Raw genomic sequence first — 14678 nt, forward strand, 5'->3', positions numbered from 1 at the left:
AAAATTCCTGTAGAAATTTTGAATGTACCTGCTGCTTGGTGCGTGTAGTTCACTCCTCATGTTTCAATCTGTACAAAGGACGTTACTTTCAGTTTCATTCATGTTGTAGAGACACTGACCTCTGTCACTGCAGATGTTCCTCAAAAAGCGTTTTAAAGCTGTCATGACTGGCCAAAATAACCTCACACTGATGGTTTCAAACCCAAATTTGCCGCTACAACCATAGCAGGCTTGTATACAGACTCTTTCAGACTTTTATTTTGTAAGTGTCTGTGCTTATGTGTTTGGCAGTAGGTTTTGTACAACAGAGCAATAATTCCCTCTTGCCATGTTGAGACTTTTATTTTGAAGGTTAATCCAAATCGTGTGTGTGTGTGTGTGTGAGAGTGCTGGAGCAGAACTAGTGTAAGTTTAAATGTACAGCAGGTAGTCAGACACTGTGATATAGAAAACAGCAACATTAACTGTGTTCAGAAAGAGCAGCAATAAAGTCTACCAGTAACAGAAACTGACTGGAGATGGGACACCACACTGACGTCAGCACATCAACATGTGAACGGCGTCATTACTATTAGTGAAAAGACATCAGTAGAAGTAAATCACTGTGTAAAAAAGAGTCTGGCTGTTGAAGACACAGATGTCTCAAATTCCTGCCATTTAATACAAAATCCTTTGAGTGTCACTCTTTTTGTCCTGTAGCAGAGCCTCTGAGGGGCCGTCCAATGCCTTACCTCTCTTGTCACCACAGTTTCCTGTACTATCCTTTGTTTAAATTACAGGATGAGGAGGACGGTGGTGTGATCAGCCTTGTAAGCCTCCTGAAATAGAGAGTAACAATGGTACAGGGTTCTACCTCTATGGTTGGACACATAATGTGCTGATAGAAATCCTGACTAGAACAGTATTGAAGTACCTGGACCAGTGGTGGTACAGAACACCTTGGAGCAATGCTGCGTTGTCATCTGCCTCTGGTGGTATGCATTGTATGTAGTCTCCCATGGTCTCTACCTCTAAATTGGCGGACTTGGGAAAAAACTGCTCCCTCCACCCTAAGACCCAACCTGTTCAAATGTGTGTGGACTGTTATACTGTTACAGGTACTTTGAACAATGCATCTTGTACAAAAAAATGATGCACCACTTTCAGCACCTGGGGACCTAAAGTAAATTACTGTTAGATTGAAATGAAGTAAAATAAGACATGTACTCTTGAGCCAAAGCTGTGGTGGGGTAACATACAGATCCATACCACCAAACCCCTGATCTCAGGAGACAGGTTAGGAAACAGACCAGCATAGGCCCCACAATACGATATTATCACCATAGGTAAATCAAATTATATTGTCACAATTTCAAACATTTTGCTAAGTATTGTGATCACATACCTGTATATTGTGATGTATTGTGATTTATTACCTTTCACCTGCAAATTATGTCCCCTAAAGGAAAATTTGTCACCATGTGTTTTATCTAACACTATTAAATTCTCAGTTTGTTATTCTCATTTCAGTAATTTTTGTTGCAGCAAAATGGCATTGTCAAGCAGACTGACTGTCCAACAGTGTCATAAAAAATTGTCATAAATGTTGCAAACTGAACTGTTTGTATTACAGTATAGGGGAAATATGGCGTTAATCAGAATTATCATGTTGAACCCTTTTAATTATTTTACCAGTGATATAACTTCCAAGTCAGCACAGTAAAACTAACAACCATGACTCTGGTTGATGACACAAGGACAAAAACAACAAACACTAACTACACATACTTTGTATACTATATAAGAAATTATGAAAATAGTAGATGACTCTGATACTAGAAGACGGTGTACTACTTGATGAAGCTGTGAAGGTGAAGATGAAGACTCTGAAGTTGAGATTAGCGGAGGGACATGGATACAGAACAGGAAACCTATAGGACTGGTAACAAAGCAAATCTGAAGTTGCATTCCAGGAAATGGTCTCATAGTCTTGGCTAGAGGTTCAAAAAGACTTTCTGTGGGGGGCTCACTTATGATAGGAATGTTCATCAGTGCGACCAATCAGAACATGAGAAATTATTCTTCATTGATCAGAATCTGTGTCTAAAGCTTCACACTGACTTTTTTCCACTTGTAATATTTTCGATCGCTGTCTCCTCTCACTGACTGATTGATCATAAAAGAGGTAATGTTCGTAAAGACAGGTTTTGCGTGACAAACTAATGTCTAATCAGGATTTTAATCTAATCTCTCAAAAATAAACTTCCTTAAATTAATGTTTCTGATCCATACATACAGACAGTGGATGAGGAAGTGACGTATGTCAGAAGCTTCTTAAATCCCAGCAGGAGGGGCAGAGTGAGATAGAAACTCAGGTTTTGTTGAAGAAAACAACTATTTAAACTTGTGGGGTCCGGCCTCTTGGTCCCCACAAAGCTGTCGGACCCCACAAGTGCACTGGTTTTGTAGACCCTACAGTCTATAGTCTTCTTCATGTGCTGCTTCGCCCTCAACCACCACACTGCAACCCTGAAAGGCATTTAACCTAGACTGAATTTTAGTCTGATTTTTTTCAATTAAATCTTAAAATAATTTTTGCCACACTGTATGCCAGTAGGTTGGATTTAATTTAAGCTGTGTAAAGTCTCTGAATACCACTACATCCATATAAGAAACAGCTTAAAAACGTAAGTAGTGTTGTATGGAGTTAATTTTCACATGAACTGTGCAGCATGTTTGGGGCTGAATGGGTCACATCTGTGCCTGCGCCTTATTAAAGTTGTATTGGGTAGGTCAATGTACATTCCTGTGAGTGTGGCAGTTGAACTTTTTGGTGAAGTTTTGTTGTTGCTCTGAGTAGCCGCTCAGGCAGTGGTCAGTCCCATAACGTAAAGCATCCCCAAATCAAATCAATCTCGGGTATTTGGTTAGAAAATTTTTAATTAAGCTAAAAGTGATGAGAAAATGTTTCAGACTTCAGTTTTTTAGTCTTTATGTTCTCTGTCTGCAGGTCCACCTGGAAACCCCACCTGAGAATTTGTCGTCAGAAGGTTTTGATAAACTGAAGGTCAGTAACGCACTGCGTTATGAGGTCTTGACAGAAATCCTCATCTCTCTGGGCCTCAGCTGTGAACTACACCATACTCCAGCCCCAAGCCCAGTTCACCTGCTGGCCACCTCTCTGGTAAGAGCCACAATGCTTATCTGTCAGTACTTTGTCACAAAGGTTACAGTGAAACAAGCGTGGTGTTAGTCACAATCTTGATGATCATGTAATCGATCTGTTTTCTGTGACTGGATCTGTTGAGTAAAACCTTTTCATCAACATCAAGTCCAAACCAATGGAGTGTCCACATAACACAACCTGTTATTCTCTGCAACATCAAGCACACAGACAGAAGTAGAGTCTCAGATAAGACCTGTCTGATGTGTAAAACCAATAGCTGACTGTCTGTTGTTGTTTGGAAGAATGTGAAAATTCACTTAGGTCTGAGAATGAAAACCGAACGTTGAGTGTTATCTTTACATTTATGCTGACATTCTGCCCCCTCTGAGAACGAATAACAGTTCCTCCATCACCATCATCGAACCATTCATTGTATACACACACACACACACACACACACACACACACACACACACGGTGAACACCACATTGTTTTTATTAAAGTTAATTGTGAGACTGACAGCACATATATTCTGCATAGTACACATGTGGAAACAATTTGCTGCCCTAAATGGATGCAAATATATGTGCATATATGAGCAGCAGGCTTACAGCAGGTCTGTGAACACAAGGCCAATAAAAACATGTGGGGGCAGTAGATCAGTCTTTGATCAGCCGTCAAGTGACTGACCATGTGGTTTGATTTTTGGAAAACATTGAAATTCACTATATCTTGCGGATGTGTCCATGGAATGCCACCTAATTAAAAAGCTATAAGAATATATTAGGAATGACTGAAAAAAGTAATTTGAAGGGTTTAGGTACAATATTCACTCAGTAGGCAGTTTATTTGGATCACCTAGCAGAAGCTAACAGTGCTGCAATAAATCATCCACAGTGAAGCAGTGAGTAAAACTTACTGCTTTACTGTTCTTTCTTGAAATTGTGTTGTTACAGTATATCATCCTCATAGCAACAAGATACACCGTGACATTCAACTTGACTTATAAATATAACACAGTTCCATCAGGGGGATTACTGGTGTCTACAGGGACACAATTTAAAACTGGCACTGAACTGCTGCAAGCAGCTCAACCACTCAACCAATGAGGAGTGGTTCTTATTTTACCAATGTCTGCTTTGTAAAATATTTGTATGGATCTGTAAGAGAATGTCAAAAACAACAAAATTATTTTTGCACTGTTACACAAGTAGTAGTTTATCATGATTGGTGTGGTCATCATGGAATAGGAAGAGTTTCATTCAACAACAACCACTAGGGGGAGTCAGAGCTTCAGGTTGCTGAGAAGCAGGAAGTACCTGAGTCATTCCTCAAAGCAGCTCAGGTGACATTGCCAAATCCTCCACTAGTGGCAGTGAAGTGGGCAATACTGAACTCAGAGCCTGGGCCTCCCATCAAAACTAAGACAGTATTAAACTAACATTAGTTGTAGCAACAGTAGTTTTGCAGTTGTTTTTGTCTTCATTGTTGTATATTTGGATTACTGTGTGACCTTTGATCCTGCTGCCCCAGCCACTTTGTACCAACAAGCAGCAGGCTAATGGAACTGAAGAGTCAGAATTGTTTCCAGATTGTTGTGTAGGTTGAGGAGGAGAGCTGCGAACTGTGTCCCTCTACACATCTGCAGAATGGCTTCTCAAATCCTAGTGCACTATGTTTGGCTTTGCGGGTGTAGCTTTTATTCCGTCCTGAAGTTGTAAGGATGTTTTGGTCTTGAGTGGACCAGCATAAGTATGAGGGTGGAGGTTTCCTTCAGTACAATGAGTCTTATAATAGTTCCTGGCTTATTTGAAAATTTTAATGATGTTTTCGTGCTGAAACAGCAATTTAAATTAATGGTTTACCTAATTTAACAGAAAATTAATATATAGTTTTAAGCTGCTCTTCAAGCAAAAATTACTTTCTCTGATTCTCAAATGTGAGTTTCGCTGTGTGATAAATAGTTGTAAACTGAATATGTGGATTTTGAACTGTTGGTTGGACGAAACAAGCTAGTCAGTATCTCTGACTTCCATCACTGCTGCATCACTGCACATCACAATTCCCTTCTGTCTGGGAATTAAGTAAGTTTTTGGGTTAAATAGAATCAGCCAAAGCTCCCTTTTTTTACTATAATAGGGTTAATTCTTTTTTGAGTGTGTTGTTGATAGATGTTATTCTCCTGAGAAAGAGACAACCTTCAGCATGTAGTGCTGGCCTCTGACTGTTTAGCCAGCATATATGCTGAGATAAAATTAGATGAACATTTCAAGAATTGTTACAGGAGTATAACAGCATCAAAAATAGTGTCAGAAAAAATCCAATGTATGAGGCTGAACATGATTGCTTTACAGTGAAGGCCTCTTATTTGCATGATGTAAATCATTTAGTCAGTTTGATTACTACTAGCACTGTTCCCTTGGGCGTGTTAGGCCACTGTGGGCAATGCTGCAAACGAATGAGCAGGACTATTTTATCAAAATAATATTGAATTTTTATATGCGGTATTGAGTTCCATTATTTCTGTGGACAGGAAAAAGGGTGTGAGGACACAGTGCTTTATGACTTTATTAGAGTGTGTAACTAAAACAGGAATCAGAGAGTACTTTTTATTTTCTCAGTAGTAATTCTTTGTTAGTTTCATCTCAGATGATTGTGTTGATCAGAACATGTCTCTTCCCTGGATATGTTGAATCATACTTAAATTCTTTGAAAAAAAAGACGGATTCTAACCTGGAAGCAGTTTGTCCAAGTTGAACTGAAATGCACACACATAACTAAACTCAAGTGTCAAGTGTTTTCGTTACCTATAAATAGAATAAAGTGTTTATGGTTCCTAAGTTATTAGGTTTTTCTTTGACCAAGATTAAGAAGGATGAAGGTGACCAAATATGAGTAAATTCATAGGGACTAAATCTAAAAATGAACACTAAGCAGATTGAATTCAGTTGTTATAGTTACATTTCAGATGTCAGAAATCTTATTCCCATTTGTTGATTTGAACATCTTGTTGTGTGAAGTGTGGAACAGAATAGAATCGGTGAGATCTATCAGGTCGGTGGTGTGTATAGCGTGTGTGTTGGGACTGGGACTAATCTGTCATGCTCAGCAAATATTGTGGTAGGGTTTGATGAGAAATAGGACTCAATTTAACCTTTAAAATTAAAATTGTATGTTGTCATATAATTTTAATTTTAAAAGTTAAGTTGAGTATTTGTATGTGTTAGGACAAAGGAGAAACACCTGAATAATGAAGAGTGACACTGGGACTGCTGCTAATTGTTACTCACTCATTGCCCACGCACACTGATCAACTCATTCAACATATATTTCAGATCTTATTTTGGACAGATGAGTCTGAACTGTCTCTAACGTTGGGAACAAACTGCCTGGGTTGCGTGAGCATGACGGCTGACGTTGCTGAACTGCTGCAGAGAAGCACGTGTATGTTCACACCAGCTGTGTCTCTGCTGCGTCGCTGCTACTGCCAGCTCTATCTCTCTGCATAGAGTTTGCATGCTACTAGAATGTTGGATTTCTTTTCATTAGAAATTAAATTCTGATTTATTTTTGACAGAAAACGTCACTAAAATGCTGCAAACAGGCAGTTTGTCCAATTTACCCCGTTAACATGTGCACAGAAATGAAAACCAAGACATTCCGCAGCCGCGATGCACACGCAACACATCCAGTGTGGTCCTGGCCTAAGAGCTTTTAATGAGAGACGTCAAACATATCAGCAGTTTCACATGTGTCTATGCTCACTGTGGTTTTAGTTCCACATATTGAAACCAAGTGTTCAGAACCCCTGAATAAACTGCACAGGCTGAGTTGGTGAAATCAAACAGTTCCTACTTTATTTTATACTTATCACAAAACATGTTTCTGTGTCTAAATGTGTCACAGTCTAAACACTGAAGGATAAATCTGGTGACATTCTGTTTTTCATGTTGTCAACGAATCCCATACGAGGTGGTATATTGTAGGTTATTCCTCTGTGCCATGGAGCTGTTGGTCAAAAACTACTGAACACGCATCAGTCAGCCACACTGTTGCACACCGTGATATGTTTCCTCATCACCATGAACAGTGAAGATAGTCCTGAACAAGTGCCTCTTTAAAAATGAGAAAATATTTACATCTTCAGTGGGAACCAGTGGGTTTAGAGCTGAGAGCCTCACACAGCAGATTCAGACTAACACATTAGCTGCTTTGAGCTTTTTAATGATATATTTGTTGAAAATAAGAAATGCATCCCAAATGCTCAGAGTAGGTGCCTAGGCCTGTGTATTTTTTAATGCAAAGCAAAACCCATTACACAGTAAAAGCAAGTGTGGACTTTGCTCTAGACAGTTTGCCTGTAGAGAATTGGCCCCCATATTTGATATAAAAGAAACATTCTGTGCTTCTCTTTCCTCCACAAAGAATGCCAAGGCCAGCTTCGTGAGGTGGGCGGAGACACGAGCAGATCAAAATGGCCTCCTCACATTGTCCAAGACCTCCTTGAAGATGGTGTCCTTTTCTGAGCTCCAAGATGGTCCTTTGCTGCCTGAGGGCTCTCTGGCCCTGGTCACCGACTCTTCAGAGTCCCAGAGCTGGGCACAGTTCAGTATGGAGACCTACAGCAAGAACCTGAAGACCAGCCTACTGGGGCACACCCTGCTGTATGCTGAGATCACCACGTCTACCATGGACATGTTAGAAGGGTAACACACTGCACACTGAGGCCGGCAGCAGGGTACTGCCATAGACATGCACATCAGAGCAGTCCAAACTACAATAGTTCTGACTGCTGTGATGTGCACAGGGTAATCTGCTTTAACCTTACACACACCTGTGACCACAGAAAACACACACCTGCAGCTAGTCAGTGAGGGTCAGTGAGAAAATATGGCTCATACTGGAACCACTTTGTTGAAATACTCTGTTCTGTTGACTGTTCATCCCAGTAACAGATCTGTAAACAGTTAAAGAGCCAGGTGTCTTCAGGTTCAAGAGTTAGTCAACTGCACGTCCATAATTTAACCTGAAGGAATCAATATTCTCATGTATACATTTTGTGAACTTTTGCAGTGTTAAACCTCAGAGCTCTAAAGGGTAGTTGTGATGTTATGACATACTCGGGGTGGCCCTCCTAGCATGATTGCTTACAAAAGCCTATCTGTAATTTAGCTTCAGGGATTTTCTCCTTTTTAATGAGCTCACTCTCACCTCCACTTTATCTTCTGTTCTCTTTCACCTGTGCTGTTTATTTGCCTTGCCTGACACTCTGGGCCAATCAATTAGCCAAGCCACCAAGAGTACATCAACTTGGTACCGAAGTGTCGGTTCTGGTGACATCACTAGTCCATACACACATGTTCTCTGTGTTGTGTTTGACAAAGCATCCACACATACACGTGTTGAGGATTAAAGATAAAAGGCAGAAGAATGTCTGTGTGTAGTATGGAGTCCCTGAACACACACACACACACACACACACACACACACACACACGATTAAAGGCTGTGTTGGATGTATGTGGAATGACAGACAATACACAGACAGTAATCAAAAACTGATGTCATGTGCATTTTTGAGATGCTCACTCATTAATGAATCAATAAACAGCCTATTTGACAAAAGAGGAAAATGAAGCTGACACCAGCCAGGTGAGGGAAAGATACAATACAGCATAAAAATCACACATTGAAACCAGCATTTGGCACTCCACACACTTCTGTGTGTGTTTGTGTGTGTAGGCACATGCTGGGGTGGGAGGGTAGACAGGCTGGAACTAATTTAATGCCTTAGTGACCTCACTGCAGCAAGTCAAGTTGTTCCTAATAGACTTCTTTGTCTGCATCCACACATGTGAGTAAAAGTGGCTGTTGAGCAGGTCGATCAGGCAGCAGGTGGGAGCAATTAAAACTGTCATAAAGTTTGAAAAATGGATTGTGGAGCAGCACTGAGCTGATTGGAACAGACAGTGTTGTCATTAAGGTTATACAAAAACTAAAGCAGGGTGAGTGAGCCGGCCATATAACCCCCAAACCTTTTGCTGCAGTTTGATTTCACTGTTAATATTTGAGTTTCCAGATGTCCCTCTGGAGAAACCTTGATTAATGTTATTATTAAGGAATTTCTGTTTTATTTCTTCAAGCATTTGTGTTCATTAAGTATTCATTATGCCGTGTGAATACTGAATATGTTCAGGAAAAACCAACCTTTTATGAAGAATTGACAGTTTGAAAACAGTTTTAGAGAAATGCTAGTGTGAGCTGACAGGGAGAAAGTAGCATTTTGAGTCACTGGTGTTTCTGTCTTACACCAAAGAAAACATTTTTTCTGTGCCTCAGTGCAGATTTCAGCAAGGTTGTGTACTAAGCACATACTATCAAACAAACACTCATTTAGCTTGTACATGGACTCTAATCGGGTTAAAGGGACACACCATTTTTACACATGAAAATCTGGTTCCCCTAGTCATGATGAATAGTCCTCAGCCTGTGTCCTCTGTGGCTCTGGGGAGGTTTGTCACTTGAATCCTTTGCAGGATCTAGTGTTTGGAGTATGACCTATATTAAGGACCAGAAGTCAGGATATCTTGGCTTCTGGTGCTTTCTATCATTGGTCTCCGCACAACCATAAAGTCTCAAAAGTTTATGGATGGCCATTTCCAACTCGGTGGTGTGCTCCTTTAATCCGGTGTAAATTTGACTACCTGATTTTGATTTAATTTGAATCGTAGTCTTAAATTACCAGTAGCAACAAACAGTCTGTGAACCTCTGAATGACCTGGTTTTCTGCATTAACCGGTCATAAAATGTGACCTAATCTTCATCTAAGTTACAGATGTAGTCAAACACAGTGTCCCTAAGATAATGTCACACAAACAATTATACTCTTTTCTGTCTTTTTTGAACACATCCATTAAACATTCACAGTGCTGGTGGAAAAAGTCAGTGAACCCTTGGATACTAGTTGAACCTCCTTTGGCTCCAATAACCTGAAGCCAGCTCTTCCAGTAGCTGTTGATCAGAGCTCCTGAATGTTCAGGAGGAATTTTGGACCATTCTTCTGATTAGAGCTGCGTCAGCTCGCACATATTCTTAGCATGTCTGGTGTGAGCGGCTGTCTTCAGCTCAGTCCACATCTCTGTGGATTAAGGTCTGGGCTCTGACTGGACCACTCCAGAATGTGGATTTTCTCTGACGTGTAGGGTCATTGTCTTGCTGCATTTGCAGCTTCTCCTGAGCTTCAGCAGGTGGGCAGCCATTCTGACATTATCCTGGAATGCACCTTGACAAACTTGGGAATACGTTTTCCCCTTGAAGATGTGGAGCTGTCCAGGCTCAGAGGCAGCAAAGCCCCAAATCATGGTGCTCCCTCCACCCTGCTTCACCTTTGGGAGGACGTTTTCATGTTGGTATGCAGAGCCCTTTTTACACCACACATAGAGCTGCATGTTCTTCAAATAGTTCAACCTCATCACATTAAACACTTTCCTAATAGTGAAGAGTCAAGCTGCTCTTTGACAAACTACAGGTCCATGATGTTTTTTTGGAGAGTAGCAGCTTCCTCTGTGGTGTCCATGGCATGCACTCCATGCTCCATGATGTGTGTGTGTGGTCAGTTCAGATTTAGACAACTTTACTTACCCAAAGAAAGGCAATTCCTTTGCAGCTTGCCCAGTCCATACACACAACTTTAAAACTCACAGGCAAAGTAGTTTATATCAGAGAAATATAACAGTCTATGGTGGCCCTGAGAGCTCAACACACTGCAACTTAACAATGAAAACACATGCCAATACACAAACGCGTTGCAATTTCAGAAAACATCATCATCAATTTAACAGCACATGCGCAACAAAAACTAACAACACAAAGGCATGTTTCCAGGGGACACAAAAAAGTAACGGACCCGGCCCGGGCTCACTTGTTGTTCAATGCTTCTTGACTTTTGAAGTTCTCTATAGATCACATTTTATTTACTAATGAAAAATTGAGATACATTTTTGTCCTATTTTTCCTTTTTCAAAGTTTTTATTTAGTTTTTGTGTCATTTCAATGGTGGAAATATATTAGAATATATTTTGTACTTATTTAAGCTTCTTACTTGTACATAACTGACTGTGTCTATTTCACATTGACTATTATTTCATAACTTAAATACTGCAAGACTTTGACTTGTATTATAGTACATTTTACAGAATTGAGATTTGAATACTTCCACCAGTGACGTTCAAGTTCATCAGGACTAAGCAGTCAGGCAGTTTTTCAGACTCTATGTGACAGACAGAGTGAAGATGAACAGTTTAAACTGGCCCTTATATTGACGTCAGACCCTCTTATAATAATGTCACAGGACAGTGGTCCAGGTTTACCCCCCTTTTAGTACTTTGATTACCACATTGGTGCAAATGGCGTGAGTGAGTCCCCGGTTGGACTCAATGCTGTCTGTACCATTCACTGTTTGTCATTCCCCTGCTCCCCCCACCCCCGCATTTCCTCTGTCTCCACACTGTGATATCCAATAAGACTGAAAAAAAGGTAAGAACACCAGTAGAAACAAATGAAAAGCTCCCCACAAGTCTGAACAGGCAGTTCTTGGTCTGAGCTGATTTTAAAAGCCTCCACAGTCTCCCTCAGATTTAAGCCTGGAACAACCAACAAACCCTGATTACAGGACCTTAGAGACTGGCTTGAATTGACTTAAAATGTGAGTGAACTGTGGCGTCTGGACCTGGTGATCAGCTGCAACAATGCTTGTCCAGTCCGGCAGGCTCTGTTTTTGCAGGTCATGGCTTCTTCTGTCAACACTCACTTTGCTTCTCAGCTTTTAAGCAGATGCTTTATAACAATGGTGAAATATACAAGTAAGCTCCTCTTTTATTGAGCAGTAACTAGATGAATTCATCTGCAGTTTGTGAAACATATACACAGTATCAGACACATAATAATACGTCATATACAGCAAAAAATCTGTGTTAGGCAAATTAAAAACAAGGTAATTTGCGTCCAATGCAAAAAGCAGTAAAATACAGAGTCAGTGGCTTCAGAGTGTGAAACCCTTCACTTGGCTTTGAAGTGTCTGACAGAGCAGGGTAATATTTATAATTTTATATAAAAGACATAAATATTCATAGACAATTAGAGCAAAGTAAGTAGAATTACAATATTCCAAAGTATATCGTTGCTTTGATAACTAGGGTTACATGGTTAATCATATAAGTAAATAGTCAAATGGATGATGAATTCCAGATGAGTCTGTGATTAGAGTGCCTTGAAATGACAATGACTGGGCTTTTCTTATGTCTGCGGATAAATAAAGCATTGAGGCAGGAATGGTTTGAAGGAGCCTGCAGGTCAGTGCTGCCTGAAATTGAGGAGCTCATGAAAACACAGGTTGAGCCGCTGAGTGCAGAGGCTGAATGGTCAGCAGACTGTGTTTGCTGAGGGTATTAATGCTTTGTCTGGCTGGGATCAGCAGTGTTCTCACACCAAACTGGAATCTCAGTGCTTTGTAGTGAGCAGCTTCACACTCAGCAGAGCTTTAGACACAGTGAGGCTCTGTCATCTGTGTCGGCCCATCAACTACTACATTTCAGTGGTTTTATATACATTATTAAAGGAATCGTCAGTCATGTTGAGAATGCACTTTACTTACTTTTACTTAGTTAAAAACTCGAAACAGCAAAGCCAACTCTTTCCACCAGTAACAGAATCCAGCACCTCACCAATGTTGACATGTTGTGATTTTACAAATTCACTGCTCAGTGTGTTTCCCAAAATTCTGTATTATTCCTGAATTATTCATTTCATCTTATGAGAAGTATCCACTTACATTAATATTGGTCATTTATCACAGTTTGATGATGCACTACTAGTGGACACAAACAAGTCTGTGCTTAAAAATATGATGTTGTATTTCTCAAATGGTGCCAGCACTAGTTTTTTCCTTTTCCTGCACAAAGTTGTGAAAAAGAATCAAAATAGTTGTTCTCATATCCAAATCACATGAGGTGGCAACTTCAAGGAGCTTTGTCCTGTACATTTATCCTGTGAGGCAAATTTTCAGATGCGTCTGACAGACTCGATCTTTAAGTTTATATTATCTATTTCTATTAATCTTAAAAAAAATAGTGGATGTCACTTTCTGTGTTGGGGCTTTTCATCTTGGGCATTAATCTCAACAGCTCTCTGAGCGGAGCCCTCCAGAGTCTCTGGTAAATGAACACATGAGGAGGTGAACATGAAGCTGTTCCTCCACTGTGGCCCTAAACACAGTTACAATACAAAGCATTTACAAAGTACAGCCTCAGTTACTGTCCTTTAAAGTTTAACTCCTGCCAAACTGTCTGACAAATATTTTTATCTATCAGCGTTGATTGATCTTAAACACACATCTAAGAATAGTTTATTTTGTCCAAAACTGAGATAAAATAATATAGTCTAATATAATATAAATATAAAATATATAATTAATATATTTGTGTGTGTGTGTGTGTGTGTGTGTGTGTGTGTGTGTGTGTGTGTGTGTGTGTGTGTGTGTGTGTGTGTGTGTGTGTGTGTGTGTGTGTGTGTGTATACAGTTATGCCCGAAATTATTCATACGCCTGGCAAATTTTGACTTAAAGTTACTTTTATTCAACCAGCAAGTTTTTTTTTGACCGGAAATGACACAGGCTTCTCCCAGAAGATAATAAGATGATGTACAAGAGGAATCATTGTGGAAAAAAATATTTCTCAGCTTTTGTTTACATTTGAACGAAAAGTGGCATGTCCAAAATTATTCATGCCCTTCTCAATAATAAATAGAAAAGCCTTTATTGGCTATTACAGCAATCAAACGCTTCCTATAATTGCTGACCAGCTTTTTGCTTGTCTCCACTGGTATTTTTGCCCAATCATCTTTAGCGATGAGCTCCAACTCTTTCAGGTTGGAGGGTCTCCTTGCCTTCACCCTAATCTTTAGCTCCCTCCACAGATTCTCAATTGGATTCAAGTCAGGACTCTGGCTGGGCCACTGCCACGTTAATATTTTTGTCTGCTAACCATTTCTTCACCACTTTTGCTGTGTGTTTTGGGTCGTTGTCGTGCTGAAATGTCCACTGGTGCCCGAGGCCAAGTTTCTCTGCAGACTGCCTGATGTTGTTGTTGAGAATCGTGATGTATTGCTCTTTTTTCATGGTGCCGTTTAAAGTGATTAGGTTCCCTGGTGCATTGGCTGAAAAACACCCCCAAAGCATTAGTTTCCCACCACCATGTTTGACAGTGGGGATGCTGTTCTTAGGGTTGAAGGATCTCCTTTTCTACGCCAAATGAAGGATACATCATTGTGGCCAAACAATTAAATTTTTGTTTCATCTGACCATAAAACAGAAGACCAGAAGTCTTTTTCTTTGTCCAGATGATCATTTGAAAAGGCCAAGCTGGCTTTTGTGTGCCTTATCTGGAGAAGTGGCGTCCTCCTTGGTCTGTGTCCGTGGAACCCAGCAGTGTCCGTTGGACTGTCTGCCTTGAGACGTTGCCACCAGCAGAGCACAGA

The 14678-nt window shown here is 40.2% G+C and overlaps 1 protein-coding gene across 2 annotated transcripts in view; it reads left to right on the top strand.

Moving 5' to 3' along the window:
- hlcs (holocarboxylase synthetase (biotin-(proprionyl-CoA-carboxylase (ATP-hydrolysing)) ligase)) overlaps positions 1-14678 on the top strand; it is a 29928-nt gene that overhangs the window by 6458 nt on the left and 8792 nt on the right. For both annotated transcript variants that reach the window (XM_056397271.1, XM_056397273.1), the window contains 2 exons: positions 2990-3163; positions 7572-7852. In XM_056397271.1, coding sequence (XP_056253246.1) covers positions 2990-3163; positions 7572-7852 — 455 coding nt within the window. The remainder of the gene's footprint in view (positions 1-2989; positions 3164-7571; positions 7853-14678) is intronic.

The sequence above is a fragment of the Seriola aureovittata genome, chromosome 15 (genome assembly GCF_021018895.1).
Source record: "Seriola aureovittata isolate HTS-2021-v1 ecotype China chromosome 15, ASM2101889v1, whole genome shotgun sequence".
NCBI classification, from domain to species: domain Eukaryota; kingdom Metazoa; phylum Chordata; class Actinopteri; order Carangiformes; family Carangidae; genus Seriola; species Seriola aureovittata.